Source organism: Tachyglossus aculeatus, chromosome 16, assembly GCF_015852505.1.
Source record: "Tachyglossus aculeatus isolate mTacAcu1 chromosome 16, mTacAcu1.pri, whole genome shotgun sequence".
In the NCBI taxonomy this organism is placed as follows: Eukaryota; Metazoa; Chordata; class Mammalia; order Monotremata; family Tachyglossidae; genus Tachyglossus; species Tachyglossus aculeatus.
Genome location: NC_052081.1, coordinates 40,968,871 through 40,986,645, shown reverse-complemented (window position 1 = coordinate 40,986,645; position 17,775 = coordinate 40,968,871). Strand labels below are relative to the sequence as shown.

Below are 17,775 nucleotides of genomic sequence, written 5' to 3'. Positions count from 1 at the left end.
GGCCAGTGGAAGAGAGGCCCAGCGGGCAGAGCAGCTGGCCCAGGAAGTCAGGGCCTTGGCCTCTTGGGGTTCAAATACCAATCATTCCTGTACCTCAATCAATTAATGATATTTCCTGAGTTCCTGCTGAGTGAAGAGCACTCTACTGTGTAGGCTCATGGGAGCCCAGAAGCCACACACATGTTCCCTGGCCTCACAGACTTTTCAATCTCGTGGGGGAATCCAGGCAGACAGACCAAAATTATGGAGGGTGGGAGATAACAGGAAGTGGCACAAATATGTTGGGATGAAATCGCTGAAACTGTTGAATTACAGTTGAATGGACAAACGGACATAAAGTGCTGAAAATGGCTGTAGATTCATAAGGGTTAATGGTGGGGGGGATGGGGAAGGGCTGTTGCATTGACTCAGCCTGAGGTGTTGGGAATCAATCAGAGAAGGCTTCTTGGAGGAGGTGGGGAGTTTTTAGGAGAATTTGCAGCAGTGGGACGGCTAACCCAGATGAACAAAGCTGCTTATCCACACAGCAAATTTACACCCTCCATTTCTCCTGATCAGTGAGGGAGCAGTGATAGGGGCAGAGTGCAGCAGGGAGCATCAAGGCCTAAAAGGATGGAACTCAGATCTGGGAGTCAGAAGGACCTGAGTTCTAATCCTGGCTTTGCCATAATAATAATAATAATGATGATGGCATTTATTAAGCACTTACTATGTGCAAAGCACTGTTCTAAGCGCTGGGGAGGTTACAAGGTGATGAGGTTGTCCCACGTGGGGCTCACAGTCTTAATCCCCATTTTACAGATGAGGTAACTGAGGTACAGAGAAGTTAAGTGACTTGCCCAAAGTCACACAGCTGACAATTGGCAGAGCTGGGATTTGAACCCATGACCTCTGACTCCAAAGCCCATGCTCTTTCCACTGAGCCACACTGCTTGATCCATGTGTCTGCTCTATGACCTTAGGCAAATCACTTCACTTCTCTGTGTCCCCAGTTACCTCATCAGCAAAATGATGACTAAGACTGTGATCCCCATGTGGGACAGGGACTGTGTCCAATCCAATTTGCTTGTATCAGTCCCAGTGCCTAGTACAGTGCCTGGCACATAGTATGCTCTTAATAAATATTGCCACCATCATCATCATCATCATCATCATCACCAAGGGTCTGAGGTAAGTGGCCACCACTGAGACTGACAGCAGCCTCCTGGGACTCCACTGGGGAGCCCACTCTGCCCAACAGTCTATAAGGTCATGGGTTCCAATCCCAGCTCTGCCACCTGTCTGGTGTGTGACCTCAGGCAAATCACTTTTCTTCTCTGTGCCTCAGTTACCTCATCTATAAAATGTGTATTGAGACTGTGAGCCTTATGTGGGACAGGGACTGTGTCCAACCCGATTTACTTGTATCCACTCCAGCACTTAGTAAAGTGCCTGACATATAGTAAGCTCTTAACAAAGACCACAATTATCATTATTATTATTATTAAAATTGTTTGAGTTCACCTCCCAAGCCTACGTGCCCTGTACACGTGTCAAACAACAACATAACCGTGTCTGACAGGCTCGGGGTGGGTGATGGGGAGGGGGCAGAGGGAGGCTGAGTTCCCTCCCCCGCACCTTCCCCATTCCCTTCTGGTAAATTTCCTCCACCAGGAAGTTCGTGTCTCTCAGGAGATGGGAAACAATTTCCTCTTCTGGAGACTTTCAGACCCCCAGCAGTTGGGTGAGGAGTGGAGGGGGCTCCCTGTGGGCAGGGGCAAAGATGATGGGCCTCACTTCCAGTCCCTTCCTGCCTCTGGTTGCTTCGGCCTGAAGAAGTGCCCATTTTGCCCAAGGAGGTTGGAGGGTTGGTAGGGGTGGAAGGTGGGTAGAGGCACCACTCTCAGCCAGGGGCAGGCAGGAGAGGATCTCAGGAATCCTGACTCCTGCTTTGGCCTTCTGACTGGGCTATTCCTCCCGGAATTTCAAACTCCACTTCCTGATTTAAAATGCAGGTTGGTGGTTGCTCTGAAGGAGTCTTAAACCACCCAGCTCTGGGCCCCCACCCACCTACCTGCCTTCCCTGCTCCAAAAGCAGCATGTATCCATTAACGATGCACACACAATCCTCTCCTCATGATCGGAAAGCTCTCCACCACTCCAGAGCCTATTAACAGTATGGGCTAATTGTCTCCCAAGGATCGGAAACCTCTCCACCTCCAGAAACTATTAACAACATGGACTAATTGTCTCCCAAGGATTGGAAATCTCTCCACCATTCCAGAACCCATTAATAATACAGGATCAATTGTCTCCCAAGAACTGGAGCCCTCTCCACCACTTCAGAATCTGTTAACAATGTAGACACAATCATTTTCCAAGGATCAGAAACATCTTCACACACCCCATAACCTATTAACAATAACGGACTAATGGTCTTCCAAGGATTGGAAATCTCTCCACCCATCCAGAACCCATTAATAATATAGGCTCAATTGTCTCCCATGGACAGGAGCAATCTCCACTTCTCCAGAACCTGTTAACAACCTGTGAGAAGCAGCATGGCCTAGTGGATAGAGTACGGGCTTGGGTGTCAGAAGGACCTGGGTTCTAATTCCGACCCTGCCACCTGTTTGCTGTGTGACCTTGGGCAAGTCACTTCACTTCTCCGTGGCTTAGTTTCCTCACCTGTAAAATGGGGGTTAAGGCTGTGAGCCCTATGTGGGACATGTGGACTGTGTCCAACCTGATTATCTCGTATCTACCCCAGAGCTTAGTACAGTGCCTGGAACATAGTAAGTGCTTAGCAAATGTCATCAGAAACAAAACACAATGCAGACTCAATCATCTCCCAGGGATCAGAAACCTCTCCACCATTCCAGAACCTGTTAACAAGACAGACTAAATTGTCTCCCCAGGATAAGAAACTGCTCCATCAGTCATTCAATCAGATTTTTTAGCCCTTACTGTTTGCAGAGCACTGTACTAAGCACTTGAGAAAGTACAATGCAACAATCAACAGTGACATTCCCTGACCAAAACAAGAATATAGACTCAAAGATCTCCCACAGACTGGGGCACACTCCTGCTCCAAAGAAGTAGCATGGCTCAATGGAAAGAGCCCGGGCTTGGGAGTCAGAGGTCATGGGTTCAAATTCCGGCTCCACCAATTGTCAGCTGTGTGACTTTGGGCAAGTCACTTCACTTCTCTGACTCAGTTCCCTCATCTGTAAAATGGGGATGAAGACTGTGAGCCCCATGTGGGACAATCTGATCACCTTGTATCCTCCCCAGTGCTTAGAACAGTGCTTTGCACATAGTAAGCACTTAACAAATGCCATCATCCTCATCATCAGAATCTGTTAACAATGGAGACATGAATTCTCTCTGCCATTCCAGACCCCAAGAGTCTCTCTCACAACACTCTTACCTTTCCTTTTTCCCCTCTCTCATCAGGACTTTTCTCTTTCTTGCCCTCAGTATTTTTCTTCATCATCATCATAATATTCTTAATAGTATTTGTTAAGCACTTACTATGAGTCAAACACTATTCTAAGCACTGGGGTAGGTACAAGATAATTACATTGGACACAGTCCCTGTCCCTCATGGGACTCACAGTCTAAGTAGGTGGGAAAACAAATATTTAATCCCCACACAGGGAACTTAAGTGACTTGCCCAAGGTCACACAGCACTAAGGTGGCACACCCTCAAGGGCCCAGGAAACCTCCTCCTAGACATAATACTAATAATAATAATGGTATTTGTTAAGTGCTTACTAGGTGCCAAGCACTGTTCTAAGCGCTGGGGTAGATACAAGGGAAGCAGGTTGTCCCACATGGGGCTCAAAGTCTTCATCCCCATTTTACAGATGAGGTCACTGAGGCCCAGAGAAGTGAAGTGACTTGCCCAAAGTCACACAGCTGACAAGCGGCAGAGCCGGGATTAGAACCCACGACATGGATCCATGACATCGTTACTGAGCCGATCCCAACCCGGCCCTGTTTGAGCTGTTCACAGACCACAGCAGTGCCTGGCCCTCAGGCCCTTGCCTCAGTCTGCCCAGGGAATGGATCTAGCCAATCGAAAAACAAATAAACCCAGCCCCCCAAAGGTGATTTACAAAGTTACAAATTTAAATTTTTTTAAATTTTTTAAATTTAAAATTTTTAAAATTTACAAATTTACAAATTTGAGGAAAATTCTCCCTTTTGGCTCAGTTAGGACCAAGCAAGATCACACTCCGACAACCCTCACCAAATTTGGGACCATAGTGGACCAGTACTTGGGCCTCCTTTGAAGTAAACAAGAGCTAGGTGACCTTTACTATGGCAGAACACACTTCAGTAAATTCTGGGACGTGGAACCCAATGTCGGTTACGCCAAACTACACATCCTAGAATGCACCAAACTCCTTCATCATAGGGTCCTCTGTTACTTTCCCCTACTTTATCTTGAAGGAGTCCCAAGATCCAGTTCTAGGATGTTACTGGAAGTTTCAGGGTTCGGGGGGAATGAGAGGAAGTTTGGGGTTGAGGTTCTGTCCAGTTCTGTCCACCCAGTGGGCCCCACACTAACCCTCGGGTAAAATTTACAAATTTGAGGAAAATTCTCCCATATGGCTCCCTTTTGACCAAGTAAAGTCAAGAAATTTCATCCTTGAAAGGGCCTAGAAATGGTTTTTGCCTATTTGCTCATGGTAAGAAACAGCATGGCTTAGTGGAAAGAGCATGAACCTGGGAGTCAGAGGACCTGAGTTCTAATCCCAGTTCTGCCACTTGTCTGCTGTGTGACCTTGGGAAAGTCACTTCACTTCTCCGTGTCTCGGATTCTTCATCTGTAAAATGGGGATTAAATCCTCCCATGTGGACTGTGAGCCCTATTTGGGACTGTGTCCAACCTGATTATCTTTTATCTACCCTAGCATTTAATACAGTGCTTGGCACACAGTCCTCACTTAATAAATACCATAATAACATAATGAATGGTGGGTAGCAATTTATTCTGGAGAAAAATGAAAATACTGCAGTCTTCATTTTATTCCAGTGTCACCTCCATGGGAGGCAAAGAACTGGTTAAAAAGGAAAAAAAAACCCTCTAAAGGCAACCAAATGGTGCTTTATCACCTCGGCTGCTGGGGAAGATTCCTAAGAGATACAGAAACAACCACTAAAAGATTCTCTCCCTCCACAAGTCTTCCTCCTCTGCCTAGCTTCACTCCTGACTTCATGGTCAAAACTCCAATCCAGTCTCCAACAGCAAATTACATATTTAGTTAAATCTAGGACCCAAAGTGACCCTTGTCTTAATTACTCGTGTGCGTGTGTGTGTGTGTGTGTGTGTGTGTGTGTGTGTGTGTGTGTGTGATTTCAGGTTATCTACACTGGTCTCTGAACTCATTCAACCAACCCATAAAGGTATTTATTGATCGCTTACTGTGCTCAGAGCACTGGATTAAGCTCTTGGGAGAGTACAGTACAACAGAGTTGGAAGACATGATCTCTGCCCTCAAAGAGCTGACAGTCTAGGGTTTGTATATAGGATTTTCATCCGGTTTTTGTTCTGAGGAGCAAAACTCAGGGAAAGGCAGATGTCACGTGGATGACCAGGTCAGAGTTTAGGTCCTGATGTAGACGGCTAAAGCACGCCACTTTAGCCAAGAATAACAATACCCCTTTGCCAGCCTCTCCTCTCCAACTCCTGATATATTTTCCAGGCAGGGCAAGGCCAGCTAAAAACCAGACTGCCCATATGCATCCATCCGACTTTATAAGTGGCATAAAAGGCACGGGTCCACCCACGGACACCGTCTTTTAACCAAGGCTTAAAAATACATCATGGCCTGAATTATCTATTTTAGGGTGCACACAACCCGGGCTCCTGAAAATAACTGGCAATTAAAGGCTTACACATTTGTGGGTGGCGGGGATAAATACTCTGGATAATTGGAGTCTCGAGACCCAATCAAAATAATCAAGAATAATGGAAGGGAAAGGATTTGCGGAAGAGCCGGCTCTCCTTTGCGGTGGTGGGGAAGGGTGGGGGCATTCGTGCAGCATCTTTAGGTGAGGGGGAAATCCAGGCCAGCGGTGCGATTCTTGCCCTGCTAAACGGCCCGTGAGAGCAGGGTTCAAAGCTGTCAAGGATGAGGCCGCTCCAAACACCGCATCTCCCCTTCCCTTCTCCCAATTCCCAAGTTTAGATTGGGAAAGGCACTGGGAACAGCACGTGAAGCATACCGGCCTCTGCTGGCACTGCAGGGTAAGCACTGGGAGCTGGGGGCCACCGGGAAGCCGAGTCAAAGGCATCCAAGCCAAAGGCGACCAGGAATCCAAGCCAAAGATTCCCAGGGTTCCCAGGCCAGCATCCTGCAGGGCCTTCGGCCCCGTCTCTGGCTCGGGAACCCCCTCCCCTCGTATGGAGGGACTGATCGAATGCAATATATCATCTCCATGCAGGAGGAATAGGGAGCCCAAAGAAAAGGCTCGGTTATTTTCTACGGCTCTGGAGCGGAGCAGCGCTATGGGCACCGCTTTCTTCATCAATGACCGGCTCTCGGTTTTGATACTGACGGGTCCAGAGATGAAGCAATCTGAGTGACTGGCGGGCTCTGAGGATGGAGGGGAAGGCTTGGTGGCAGCTTGGCTGAAAATGGGACCGTGCCTGGTCGGGGTAAGAAGCCAGCTCACTGTCCACTCCACTGGGTCAGGGACACCCCCACAACCGCAGCCTCTAATGTCGATTCCTTGCAGCTGCCTGCTGAGTTCTGTGTTTCCCACTAGTCCTTGTCTCCCCCACTTCCCAGCCAATCTTTACCCCTTCCCCCACCTCCGGGAGGCTCCTGTGGCTGACAGAGCTGTGGCCAACAGAGCCGTGGCCAATGATGCTTTGGCCTGCAGCAGGTCAGGAGCCTTCCTCCAGGCAAATGGATCTGGGAGCTGGGGAATCCCCCTTTCCTGGCAGGGACAGAGGTCGGGGACCCCAAGGAGAGGCCAGAAAAGGCACAGAAGCAGTATGGCCTAGTGGAAAGAGCATAACCCTGGGAGTCAGAGGCCCTGGGTCAATAATAATAACAATAATAATAATAATTGTGGTATTTGTTAAGCACTTACTATGTTGGGGTAGATACAAGGTAATCAGGTTGGACATAGTCCCCGTCCCACACAGGGCTCACAGTCTTGATCCCCATTTTACAGATGAGGTAACTGAGGCACAGAGAAGGGAAGTGGCTTGCCCAAAGTCATACAGCAGACATGTGGCAGAGCCGGGATTAGAACCCATGTCCTACAACTCCCAGGCCCTTGCTCTTTCCATTGGGCCATGCTGCTTCTCGGCTCTGCCACATGCCCGCTGTGTGAACCTGGGCAAGTCACATAACTTCTCTGTCCTCAGTTCCATTATCTGCAAAGTGGGGATTTGATACTTATCCTCCCTTGTATTTAGTGTGAGCCCCATGTGGGACCTGATTATCTTATACCTACTCTAGCACTTAATACAGTGCTTGGCACATAGTGGGTGCTTAAGTACCATTATTATTATTACTATTACAGAGGAGTTTCAGTCAGGAGTCCTGTCAGCCCCACCCGGGTCTCAGGAGAGGACTGCTCCCTGAAAATGTTGACCATAATAATAGTAATAATAATAATGGCACTTATTAAGCACTTACTATGTGCAATGCACTGTTCTAAGCACTGGGGAGGTAACAAGGTGATCAGGTTGTCCCACGAGGGGCTCACAGTCTTAATCCCCATTTTGCAGATGAGGTAACCAAGGCACAGAGAAGTTGAATGACTTGCCCAAAGTCACACAGCTGACAATTGGCAGAGCTGGGATTTGAACCCATGACCTCTGACTCCAAAACCCATGCTCTTTCCACTGAACCACGCTGCTTCTCTGGGCAAGGCTACAGCTGGAGGCTCTCCTGGACTTCTTTACCAGTCCAATCAATCATTTCTTCAATGTCCACTCAGTTCAGAACACGCCTCGGGGCACTTGCCAAGTTTTAAAGAAATTAATTAGACCCAATCTCTGTCCCGGAGGAATGTACAACATAAGGATGAATGGAAATTCTAAAATTAAACAAGAAAAAAGAACAGATCTCTTTTTCTAGGCGGGGGAAAAGTCTGTGCTGGCCAGAAGCTGGGGGATGGATAAGTTGATCCACCTGCGGAAGGCATGTTTAAAGAAGAGACCTTATTTTTTAAAAAGCCTGCTCGTTCGGGCTCTATTCAAACCAACGGAGGTAGGGGGAAGCGGGAGCAGTGAGGAAACCAAGGAAGAGCAGGTTGTGTGTGGCCCCTCCCAGAGCAGCATGCCTGGAAGATGGAGGCAGAAATTCCTCCAGTTGATGCGTTCGCAAGCTCTGTGTCCCAGGTGGCAGGAAGCCACTTGTGTGAAGCTGTTTACTTCCAGGGGGCGGGGGAAAACATATTGATCTTCATTCAGCTTCTGTCTGCTCTTACAAAGCGATGTTTCAACACCTCACAGGGGTTAGAGGGAGAAATTCCTCATTGTCTTACCCTGAGCTGTTCCCAAACTCAACGATGACCACTGGGGTCCACCAGGCCCTGAGGTACAAGGGCTCACAGGTGCTATAGGTGACCCACTGGGGACATCCAGTGGGTTCTAGTCGCCGCCGGCTGGGTCACCCTACCCACCCCCAGACTGGTCCCAGACTCCAACCAGAGCCGGGACAGAACCACTCCGACCCGGAGGCCCGTTGAGTTGGAAGAAAATGGAAGAGCTGAGATGTCCAGCTGCCGGTGACCTTTTGCTTCGTGGCTCCACAAGCATTTCACCAGGACTATGTCCCCTTGGGCCCAGATCCCAACCAGGTGCCTCACTACAGCTTCTGGCTGATTTCTCGACGGGTGCCATCAAAACGCAAATCTAACTTTGAACGGCGTTTCCTCATCACCCTGGCCAAGGCTAATGACAGAGCAGAAGACCAGAGAACATACTCGGAAAAAGTTTCACGAGCCCCACCAGATTATCACCCAGGATGTGCCTCCCACATAATTATATAAAATAATCAATGATCATTTTTCCCTCTGACTCCCATCCAATTATTCTCCTGCTTTCTTTTCCTCCCTTCTCTCACACTCTCTGTCCTTTGTTACTTGCAAACCGCCCAACCAATCAATGCCCTGACCTCTTCCTCTGATAGACACAATTACAAAATGAAAAAGCCCTGCAATCCATCTACTTAAGATGGTTTCTTTAAACCATCCGTCACACCGTCGGCTGGGTAGGAGAAAATGCAAGCCCGAAGGTAAAGGAAAAATTGGGGTTAAAATAATTCAGAATCCAGGACACTAGAAAAGAGCTGGCTCCTTGTCTCCTAAGTCTGAAAGAATGTACCCCCGCCATCCCCCTCCCAGGGTGTGCTTCTTGGCTAAAGAAGGGCTAAAAAATAAAAACCAAACGCAAGCCATTTGAGGAGTCACTGCGGTCTCAGAGAGGAACAGTTGACAGACATCTCTTGGTGCCATGCCAACCCGATCCCCAAACCCCAGTAGGCAAACTTGGAGGTTAGGTCTGTTACGCAGTTCCAAAATTGGGGGGGGGGGGGGGGGGGGGGGGCAGGAGGGGGGATTTCCTCCAAGGTCCTGGAATTGTTTGAGTGTCTCTAGCCTTCCCCCTGAAACCCCATCTCTGGGTGAGGTACAAGGAACCTGGAGCTGCTGCTTGGGGGAAAGGATTCAGGACCTAGGGAAGGGAAGCTGACTCGGAGTTTGGCACCAGCCTCGACGAGAACATTTTTGCCTCATCACAGCTCCTACCCTCGCGTGGGAAATAGCACCCTGAGAGGCTGCCAGGCATCCGAGCGGCCACGTCTGACATATGATAACGAAGCCTGGTGCTTAATGGGGAGAAGATTAGAAAAGTGGCTGGCTTCTCCATCATCTAATTATGATACTAGACGTGAAGCCGGGGGAGCAGTGCGGGAGAGCCTGCTTGATGGGGTACATCCCTCTCCCCCTCCCCCCCGCCGCATGATGGGATGATGGCCTCCTAAGCCGTTTTCCCTTCAGCCTGAGAGGGGAGAGGCAGGGCCGGCCTAGCGACTCAGAATTCCCAGCGTGTCGTTTGGAGCTCGGCCTTCGTAGCTCGTAGGCTTCCCCGGGGCCAATGGCTCTGGGGAGGGAAGTGGTGTTCCCCTTCCCGGTGGATAGCCAGAAGCAACCCTGGGGCCGGCTCATGGTGGGGTGGCTTAGAGAAGTCTGTTTCTTCGATCCATCCCTCTTCCCCCAAACCCACCTCCCCACCATGATGTTGCCTGACTTTCACGGTCAGCCTGATCTCTTGTTGACATGAACTGGGATAGAGCTCCAGAAAGGCCTCCAAGGATTGACTGATTGATTCAGATCTCCCAACCGTGCTGGGGGGCTGTCACCCCTCTGCTGGGAAATGATGCTTGCAGGGGAGGTCAATCGGGTCTAACTTGCCCAAGATGGTTTCTGGGACATTGTCTTCCATGGACATTTTCCTCTTCCTACTGGTTGGGGAAATGCTGAAAAACAGCAGCCCCCCCATCCCTGTCCTTCCCTTCCATCCCCTCCTCTCCCGGGACCAATCTCTGGGGCTGGGGAAGCTTTGGGTAGGAAGGAAAAGCTTTCCGCACCAGTGGAGGTGGTAGAGAGTCTGGGAGAGTGAAGGGAAAGGACAGAAGAAGGGGTGGAGAGGTTGGGGAGCCCTAGCACCCCAAAGGCAGCCCTGCTGTGGGGCACAAAGTGTTCATTTGGAGCTGGCCAGCCCCTAAGCCTTGTTTCCCTTTGCCCCGAGTAAGGGGCTGGCCTGGGGGGTGACCTTTAACCCCTTCCCTCTCGCATTTTCCCACTTGACCTTGAACTGAAGCCAGCCAGCCCAGGCACATTCGGAGGATGAGATCGGGCTCAGCCCCCTCCCTTCTTCCACACCCCGAGGGGAAACAGACCTGCTCCCACCCTCAGGCCGGGAGACACTGCCTTCCTTCCCTCTGTCATTCATTCATTCATTCAATTGTATTTATTGAGCGCTTACTGTGTGCAGAGCACTGTACTAAGCGCTTGGGAAGTACAAGTCAGCAACATACCGAGACGGTCCCTACGCATCAACGGGCTCACAGTTTAGAAGGGGAAAACAGACAATCCTCCCTAGAGATAGGCGAGTTGCCAGTGGGGGCTATCGGACTTCCTCCTCCCCCCATTCCTTGAAGCCCAGGGCTGCCCCCCAGGAGGACCACCGAACAGCATCAGGATGACGATGGGGCTCGGATTCCCCCGCCGGGGAGACCCTCCAGGGCAGGGCAGGACAGGGCAGGGCAGGGCAGGACGGGACGGGACGGGACGGGACAGGATGAAGGAGGGAAGGGGACATTTGTGGCCGGGATGCTGGACAGCTCGAAACCCCCTTCTGGGCCTGCAGCCACGGTTGTGGGACCCGATTTACACAACACCCCCTGACCATCTCCACCACAATTACACTGTCCCTGCAAGGTGGGGGAAGCTTCCTTTCATGGGCGCTTGATACGAAGCCCCCAACTTCCCCAACCCGGATCTGAGACGGGGTGTGCCCACCTGGGTACCTCGGATTAACGGTGGGCACCGGCTCGGCCGCCCCTCCTCCCCTCTTTCCTTAGCCCTCCAGCCCGCCTCGTTACCAACACAAATATAAACAGCGGACGCTCCAACAATATGTCACGGGCTGAGAAAATAAAGTTGGGTTGGAGTTGCTGGCTGGGTTGAAAACAAACAGAAGCAGAAGCAACGAACGGGGTGTATCTCCCCGTCCCGACAGCCACGGTGACGCCTCTGAGGTTCCAGAATTTGAACAATTAAAATCACCCTCTCCTCCCCGAAACCACACCGTCGCGAAACCACCCATTATCACCATTATCATCATTTCCCTCCGGCCAGGTCAACCCTTCCAGAAAAAGGTCCGAGAATCCATCCCTGGCAGCCTCAGTTCTTCCCCTTTTTACGACCACTTTATGGGACATGGGATATCCTTTCTCTTCTCCCCGAATCCCGTCTCCAACGCCTAGGAGGGAGAGGGGGGCCGCGACCCCATCCTCAAAGTCTTTCCACTGCCCCGCTGTTCCAGCGCCTAGAACAGTGCTTGGCACATAGTAAGCGCTTAACAAATGCCATCATTACTATTAGGGGGACGTGACCCCATCCTCAAAGTCTTTCCACTGTCCCACTGTTGCAGTGCTTAGAACAGTGCTTGGCACATAGTAAGCGCTTAACAAATACCATTATTATTATTATTTAGGGGGCTGTGACCCCATCCTCAAAGTCTTTCTGCCGCCCCGAAGTGGAGAGGGGGCGTTGAGGGGAGAAGGGGACTGTGACCCCATCCTCAAAGTCTTTCCACTGCCCCGCTGTTCCAGCGCTTAGAACAGTGCTTGGCACATAGTAAGCGCTTAACCAATGCCATCATTACCATTAGGGGGACGTGACCCCATCCTCAAAGTCTTTCCACTGTCCCACTGTTGCAGTGCTTAGAACAGTGCTTGGCACACAGTAAGGGCTTAACAAATACCATTATAATTATTATTTAGGGGGATGTGACCCCATCCTCAAAGTCTTTCTGCTGCGCCGAAGTGGAGAGGGGACGTTGAGGGGAGAGGGGGACTGTGACCCCATCCTCAAAGTCTTCCCGCTGCCCCAAGGTGGGGAGGGGGCGTTGAGGGGAAAGGGGGACTGTGACCCCATCCTCAAAGTCTTTCTGCTGTCCCAAGGTGGGGAGGGGGCGTTGAGGGGAAAGGGGGACTGTGACCCCATCCTCAAAGTCTTTCTGTTGCCCCGAAGTGGAGAGGGAGCGTTGAGGGGAAAGGGGGACTGTGACCCCATCCTCAAAGTCTTTCTGCTGCCCCGAAGTGGAGAGCGGGCGTTGAGGGGACAGGGGGATGTACCCCATCCTCAAAGTCTTTCTGCAGTCCCAAGGTGGGGAGGGGGTGTTGAAGGGAAAGGGGGACTGTGACCCCATCCTCGAAGTCTTTCTGCTGCTCCGAAGTGGAGAGGGGGCGTTGAGGGGATTGGGGGATGTGACCCCATCCTCAAAGTCTTTCTGCTGTCCCAAGGTGGGGAGGGGGTGTTGAGGGGAGAGGGGGGCTGTGACCCCATCCTCAAAGTCTTTCCGCTGCCCCGGGGTGGGGAGGGGGCGTTGAGGGGAGAGGGATGGGGAAGAGGATACCGCGGGAAGAGCCCCGGCGCCCAAGTTCTCCTCTCCCTCCCGCCGCCCGCGGTCTCTGGTGACCAGGGCAGTGGCCAGTGAACCCTGGCCAGGGGGGCGTCCTCTCCCCGCCCCCGCCCCCTTTCCGGGGGGCACAGAGAAGAGTCGGGGACTTGAGCTGTCCTCGCCCCCCGCCCAGCCCCCTGGGACCCTCAAGCGCTTAGTCCAGTGCTCTGGCGCACAGTAGACGACCGAATGAAAGCGGGCAAAGGTGGTTTCCGAGCGGGACGGCCTCGAAGCCCCCCGCCCCCCTGTGCCCGCCGCGTCCTTACCGATCCGGATAACATGGGGCATCCCCTGGCAGTCCTGGATCCAAGAGGCGCAAGCCAGGAGCGCGGCCCAGTATTCCCAAACCCGAGTCCGGAGGCGCCGCCAAGGACCGGGCATCGTTGGGCACCGAAGCCGGGCTCCCCGGGGCGCGGCCGGGGGGCTCTACCGGCCGGCCCGCGGCCCCCCGACCACCCCCACCCTCGCCCGGAGGAGGAGCCCCGGTCCGGAGCGGGGCTGGCAGTGCCCAGCGCCCCGCCGCGCTCTGCTCATCTTACTGGGGGGTGCCCACCCGAGTGGGGTCCGGCTCGGGCCCCCCCCCGGACCCCCGAGACCCCTCGCCCTGCTCGCCCTCCACTCGCCCCGCTCCGGCTCCACCTGCAAGAGCGGCCGGGCGCTGGCACCGGGCGCTGGCACCGGGTGGCACGCGCCTCTCTGTCCCCTCCTCCTCCTCCCCCTCCTCCTCCTCCTCCTCCCGGCCGGCTCGCACAAAGCCCCGGAGTGGAGTTGCACTCTTCCACCCCCACCCACGCCCACCCCCAATCTCGCCCACCCTCCCAGAGCGCGTACACACAACACACACAAGCGCCCGGAGACCACAACCCAGGTTTTGTTGTTATTGTTGCTTTGGCTTTTGGATTCTTTTGGGGGGGAGGGGGTGTTCTGGATAGGTGAGGGTGGGGCAGCGCCAACAGAGCCCCCTCCTCTTCCTATAACGCGAAGGTGGGCGAAGCCCTCGCTCCCTGGCTCATGGTATTTGTTAAGCTGGGTGCCTGGCACTGTACTAAGCGTCCGGGTGGTTACAGGGACCGGCCGCGGGGAGGTCCCATCTTACCTCCTTCCCTTCCCCACAGCACCTGTATATATGTATACATGGTTGTACATATTTATTACTCTATTTATTTTACTTGTACATTTCTATCCTATTTATTTTATTTTGTTGGTATGTTTGGTTTTGTTCTCTGTCTCCCCCTTTTAGACTGTGAGCCCACTGTTGGGTAGGGACTGTCTCTATGTGTTGCCAATTTGTACTTCCCAAGCGCTTAGTACAGTGCTCTGCACATAGTAAGCGCTCAATAAATACGATTGATTGATTGATTGATTGAGGCTGGGTGGGCCCCGCGGATTGGGGGTGGGGACCAGTCCGGAGGGGTAGCAAGGAGAGGGGTGGCAAAGGGAGAGAAGGGGTGAAGGGTCTCCCCCTTTTAGACTGTGAGCCGACTGTTGTGTAGGGACTGTCTCTATATGTTGCCAACTTGTACTTCCCAAGCGCTTAGTACAGTGCTCTGCACATAGTAAGCGCTCAATAAATACGATTGATTGATTGATTGATTGATTGTTGTGTAGGGACTGTCTCTATATGTTGCCAACTTGTACTTCCCAAGCGCTTAGTACAGTGCTCTGCACACAGTAAGCGCTCAATAAATACGATTGATGATGATGATGATGATGATGAAGGAGCCCTTCTGCCAGGAGGCCCCCTGAGAGAGGGCAGGGTGGTGGGCACGGCTAAGAGGGGGTGCAGGCAGGGCGCGATGCAAAGTCGGGGTGCAAAGCGGGGTGAAACCCAGATCTTAGAGCTGAAGGTCCGAGCGAGGAAGTGGTGAAGCGTGGGGGTACTCCTCGTCCTACAAGGTGGGCACCACATCTTCCTTTCCCTCCACTCCGGGGTCCCTCCTCTCCCAGGAGGATAACGGGGGGCAGCAGCCTGCGAGGGGGCTCCCCTCTAGGGGGGCGAGGGGCAGAGACGGCTTAAACATCCACCTTGTTGATCACTCGGAAACAAGATTCAATTCGGTTTTTTTTTTTTTAATTTAAGTAGTGGCCACGAAGGAGCGAGGCACCTTGCCAGTCCCTGGGCAACTTCGTGACCTTTCCGCCGTCGGGGATGCGGGGCAGACCCCGCACCCAACGAAAAGGCGTCTCCCCCGGCTCGCGGGCGGATTTATTCCCTTCCTTTAAATCATCTGATCTCTTTCCATCCTGCTCAATCACTCCCCTTCCCCAGCTGTCTTCTGAAACCGCCCCTCGACCCCCGAGCATCTAAGAAGAAATCTTTAATTTTCTTTCAAAGAGTCGATTCGTCCAGATCTCTCCCCCCACCCCCTTATTACTATTTTTTTTTTTTGCCTTTTATTTTCCTCGCTGGCGGGGTGCGGGGGGGTGGCGGCTGCGGGAGGAAATGCGGATCTCTCGCTGCTATGTCCTCTTGCCAAGAATCCGCAGCAGGGACGGCCGGATTCTGGGGAGGGATCGGCCTGTATCGACGGAGAAGGGGGGAAAGAGTGAAGGAGTGGAAGGGACGCAGTATTGAGGAAAAAAAGGAAATTAAATATGATTTGAGGGCTAAAACTGTGTCATCTAACTACTGTACTCTCCCAAGCGCTCAGCCCAGTGTTCTGCACACGCTTAATAGATGCCACTGAACAGTGATGTAAGATCGCATCGTCCCATTAAATGTGGGCGCTGCGCTTGCTTTGTTATGCAGGACCTAACGACTTGCTTTTTCGGGGCGCCCAGAAGGCGTAGGAGAAGGTGGCACCCGCCCCCAGTCCCCCTTTCCCTCCCCAAGGGGCAAAGCGTAGGTCCTTCCAAGCAGCCCCAAAGATGGGGAGGAAGAGATGGGAATGGGAAAGCCCTTCCAGTCAAGCCTTATCCGCTCTCAAAGCAGCCCAGAGAGGGACACTAAGGCCGAATTTAGAGCCCAGCAGGGGTGAGGGTCTTTCCACCCTTGTGTACTCACAACTATCAATAGAAATAGAGAAAGAGGGACAGAGAGAGACTTACATGTCCCACTATTTAAGCCCTAATTCCTGTAGATAATTAGGTCCTCCTCCTAGCTGCAAATTATCCTAGTGTCCCTCATCCCTGCTAGATTGTAAACTCTTTGAGAGTCAGGAGTGTGTCTACTAATTCTCAAGACTGCAAAATGGACTGCTTTGCAGACAGTAGATGCTCAATTAATCAATTAATGGTATTCGATCACTTACTGTGTACTAAGACCGTGGGAGAGTATAACGCAATTGAGTAGGTAGACACGATCCCGCCCTCCAGGAACTCAGAGAGAGAGAGAGACATTAAAATGCATTAGAGGCAGGTAAAAATGCAAGTGTCAGTGGGGTGGAAAAAGTCAAGACGTTTAAAGGTTATGGGGCCTAAGGAAACAGGTGATACAGAAGGGAGGGCAGATAGTGAGGGTTTGGGAAGCCTTTTAGAGATGCAATTTTAGTGGGGTTTTGAAGATAGGGAGAGCGGTGGTCTGTCATACGAACTGGGAGGAAGGCCAAATGGAGGGCGTGGGTAAAATGAGACTAAGGTGCAGTGAGTAGGTTGGTGTTAGCAGAATTTAAGTGTGTGGGTAGGTTGGAGGAGGGGATAAGCAAGTAAGGTAGGAGCAAACTAGGACAGGGAGAGCTGCTTATGTATCTTAAAGGTGATGGTAAGGAGTTTCTATTTGATGCAGAGGTGGATAGACAGCCATTGAATGTTTTTGAAAGGGGAGGTGTGGATAGAAGTGTTTTTTGTTGTTGGTTTTTTTTTTTTTTGAAAAATGATGTGGGCAGCAGAGTGAAGCAGAATGGACTGGAGAGGGTAGGTTAGCAAGGAGGTGGATGCAGTAGTTAAGGTGGGATAGGACAAGAGCTTGAATCAGCACAGTAACAGTTCGGATGGAGAGGAAAGAATGGATTCTAGAGATGTTGTGAAGATAGAACTGACAGGAATGGGGGCAGACTGGATATGTGGGTTGAAAGACAGATGATTCTAGGGTAATGCCAAGATTGGGAACTTCTTGGTGCATATTTGATGATTCCCCTCCACCTCTATCCCCTCCTCTCTCTTTTCCTATTCCCTCAATCTAAGGACTACTCCTACCACTTATGTATGTATTATTTATTTTGCTATCTCATCCTTGCATATTTGTTCTCCTTATGCCCACTTTCTCCTCCTGCTCTCACTATTTGTAAATCATTGACTGAATGCTTCCCCTGCTCCTTAGGGGCAGGAAACAGGTGTCTTCCTTTATGCTTTCAAACACTTGGTATCCATCAGTGTTACTTTCTAAGAGCTTACTGTGTGCACGATACTGTACAAAGCACTTGGAAAAGTACAACGCAACAAAGTTGGTAGATGGGAAACCTGCCCGCAAGGAGCTTAGAGTGGTTGCTGTGTTTACCAAGCGCTTAATACAGTGCTCTGCACACAGTAAGTGTTCAAATATGTTGCCAACTTGTACTTCCCAAGCACTTAGTACAGTGCTCTGCACACAGTAAGCGCTCAATAAATATGATTGAATGAATGAAATATGATTAAT

At 51.5% G+C, this 17,775-nt stretch overlaps 1 protein-coding gene across 2 annotated transcripts in view; it reads right to left on the bottom strand.

Moving 5' to 3' along the window:
* GRIK3 (glutamate ionotropic receptor kainate type subunit 3) overlaps nt 1-13,583 on the bottom strand; it is a 176,107-nt gene extending 162,524 nt beyond the window's left edge. For both annotated transcript variants that reach the window (XM_038757791.1, XM_038757790.1), the window contains exon 1: nt 13,469-13,583. In XM_038757791.1, the coding sequence (XP_038613719.1) occupies nt 13,469-13,583 (115 nt within the window). The remainder of the gene's footprint in view (nt 1-13,468) is intronic.
* Between the last annotated feature and the right edge of the window lie 4,192 nt (nt 13,584-17,775).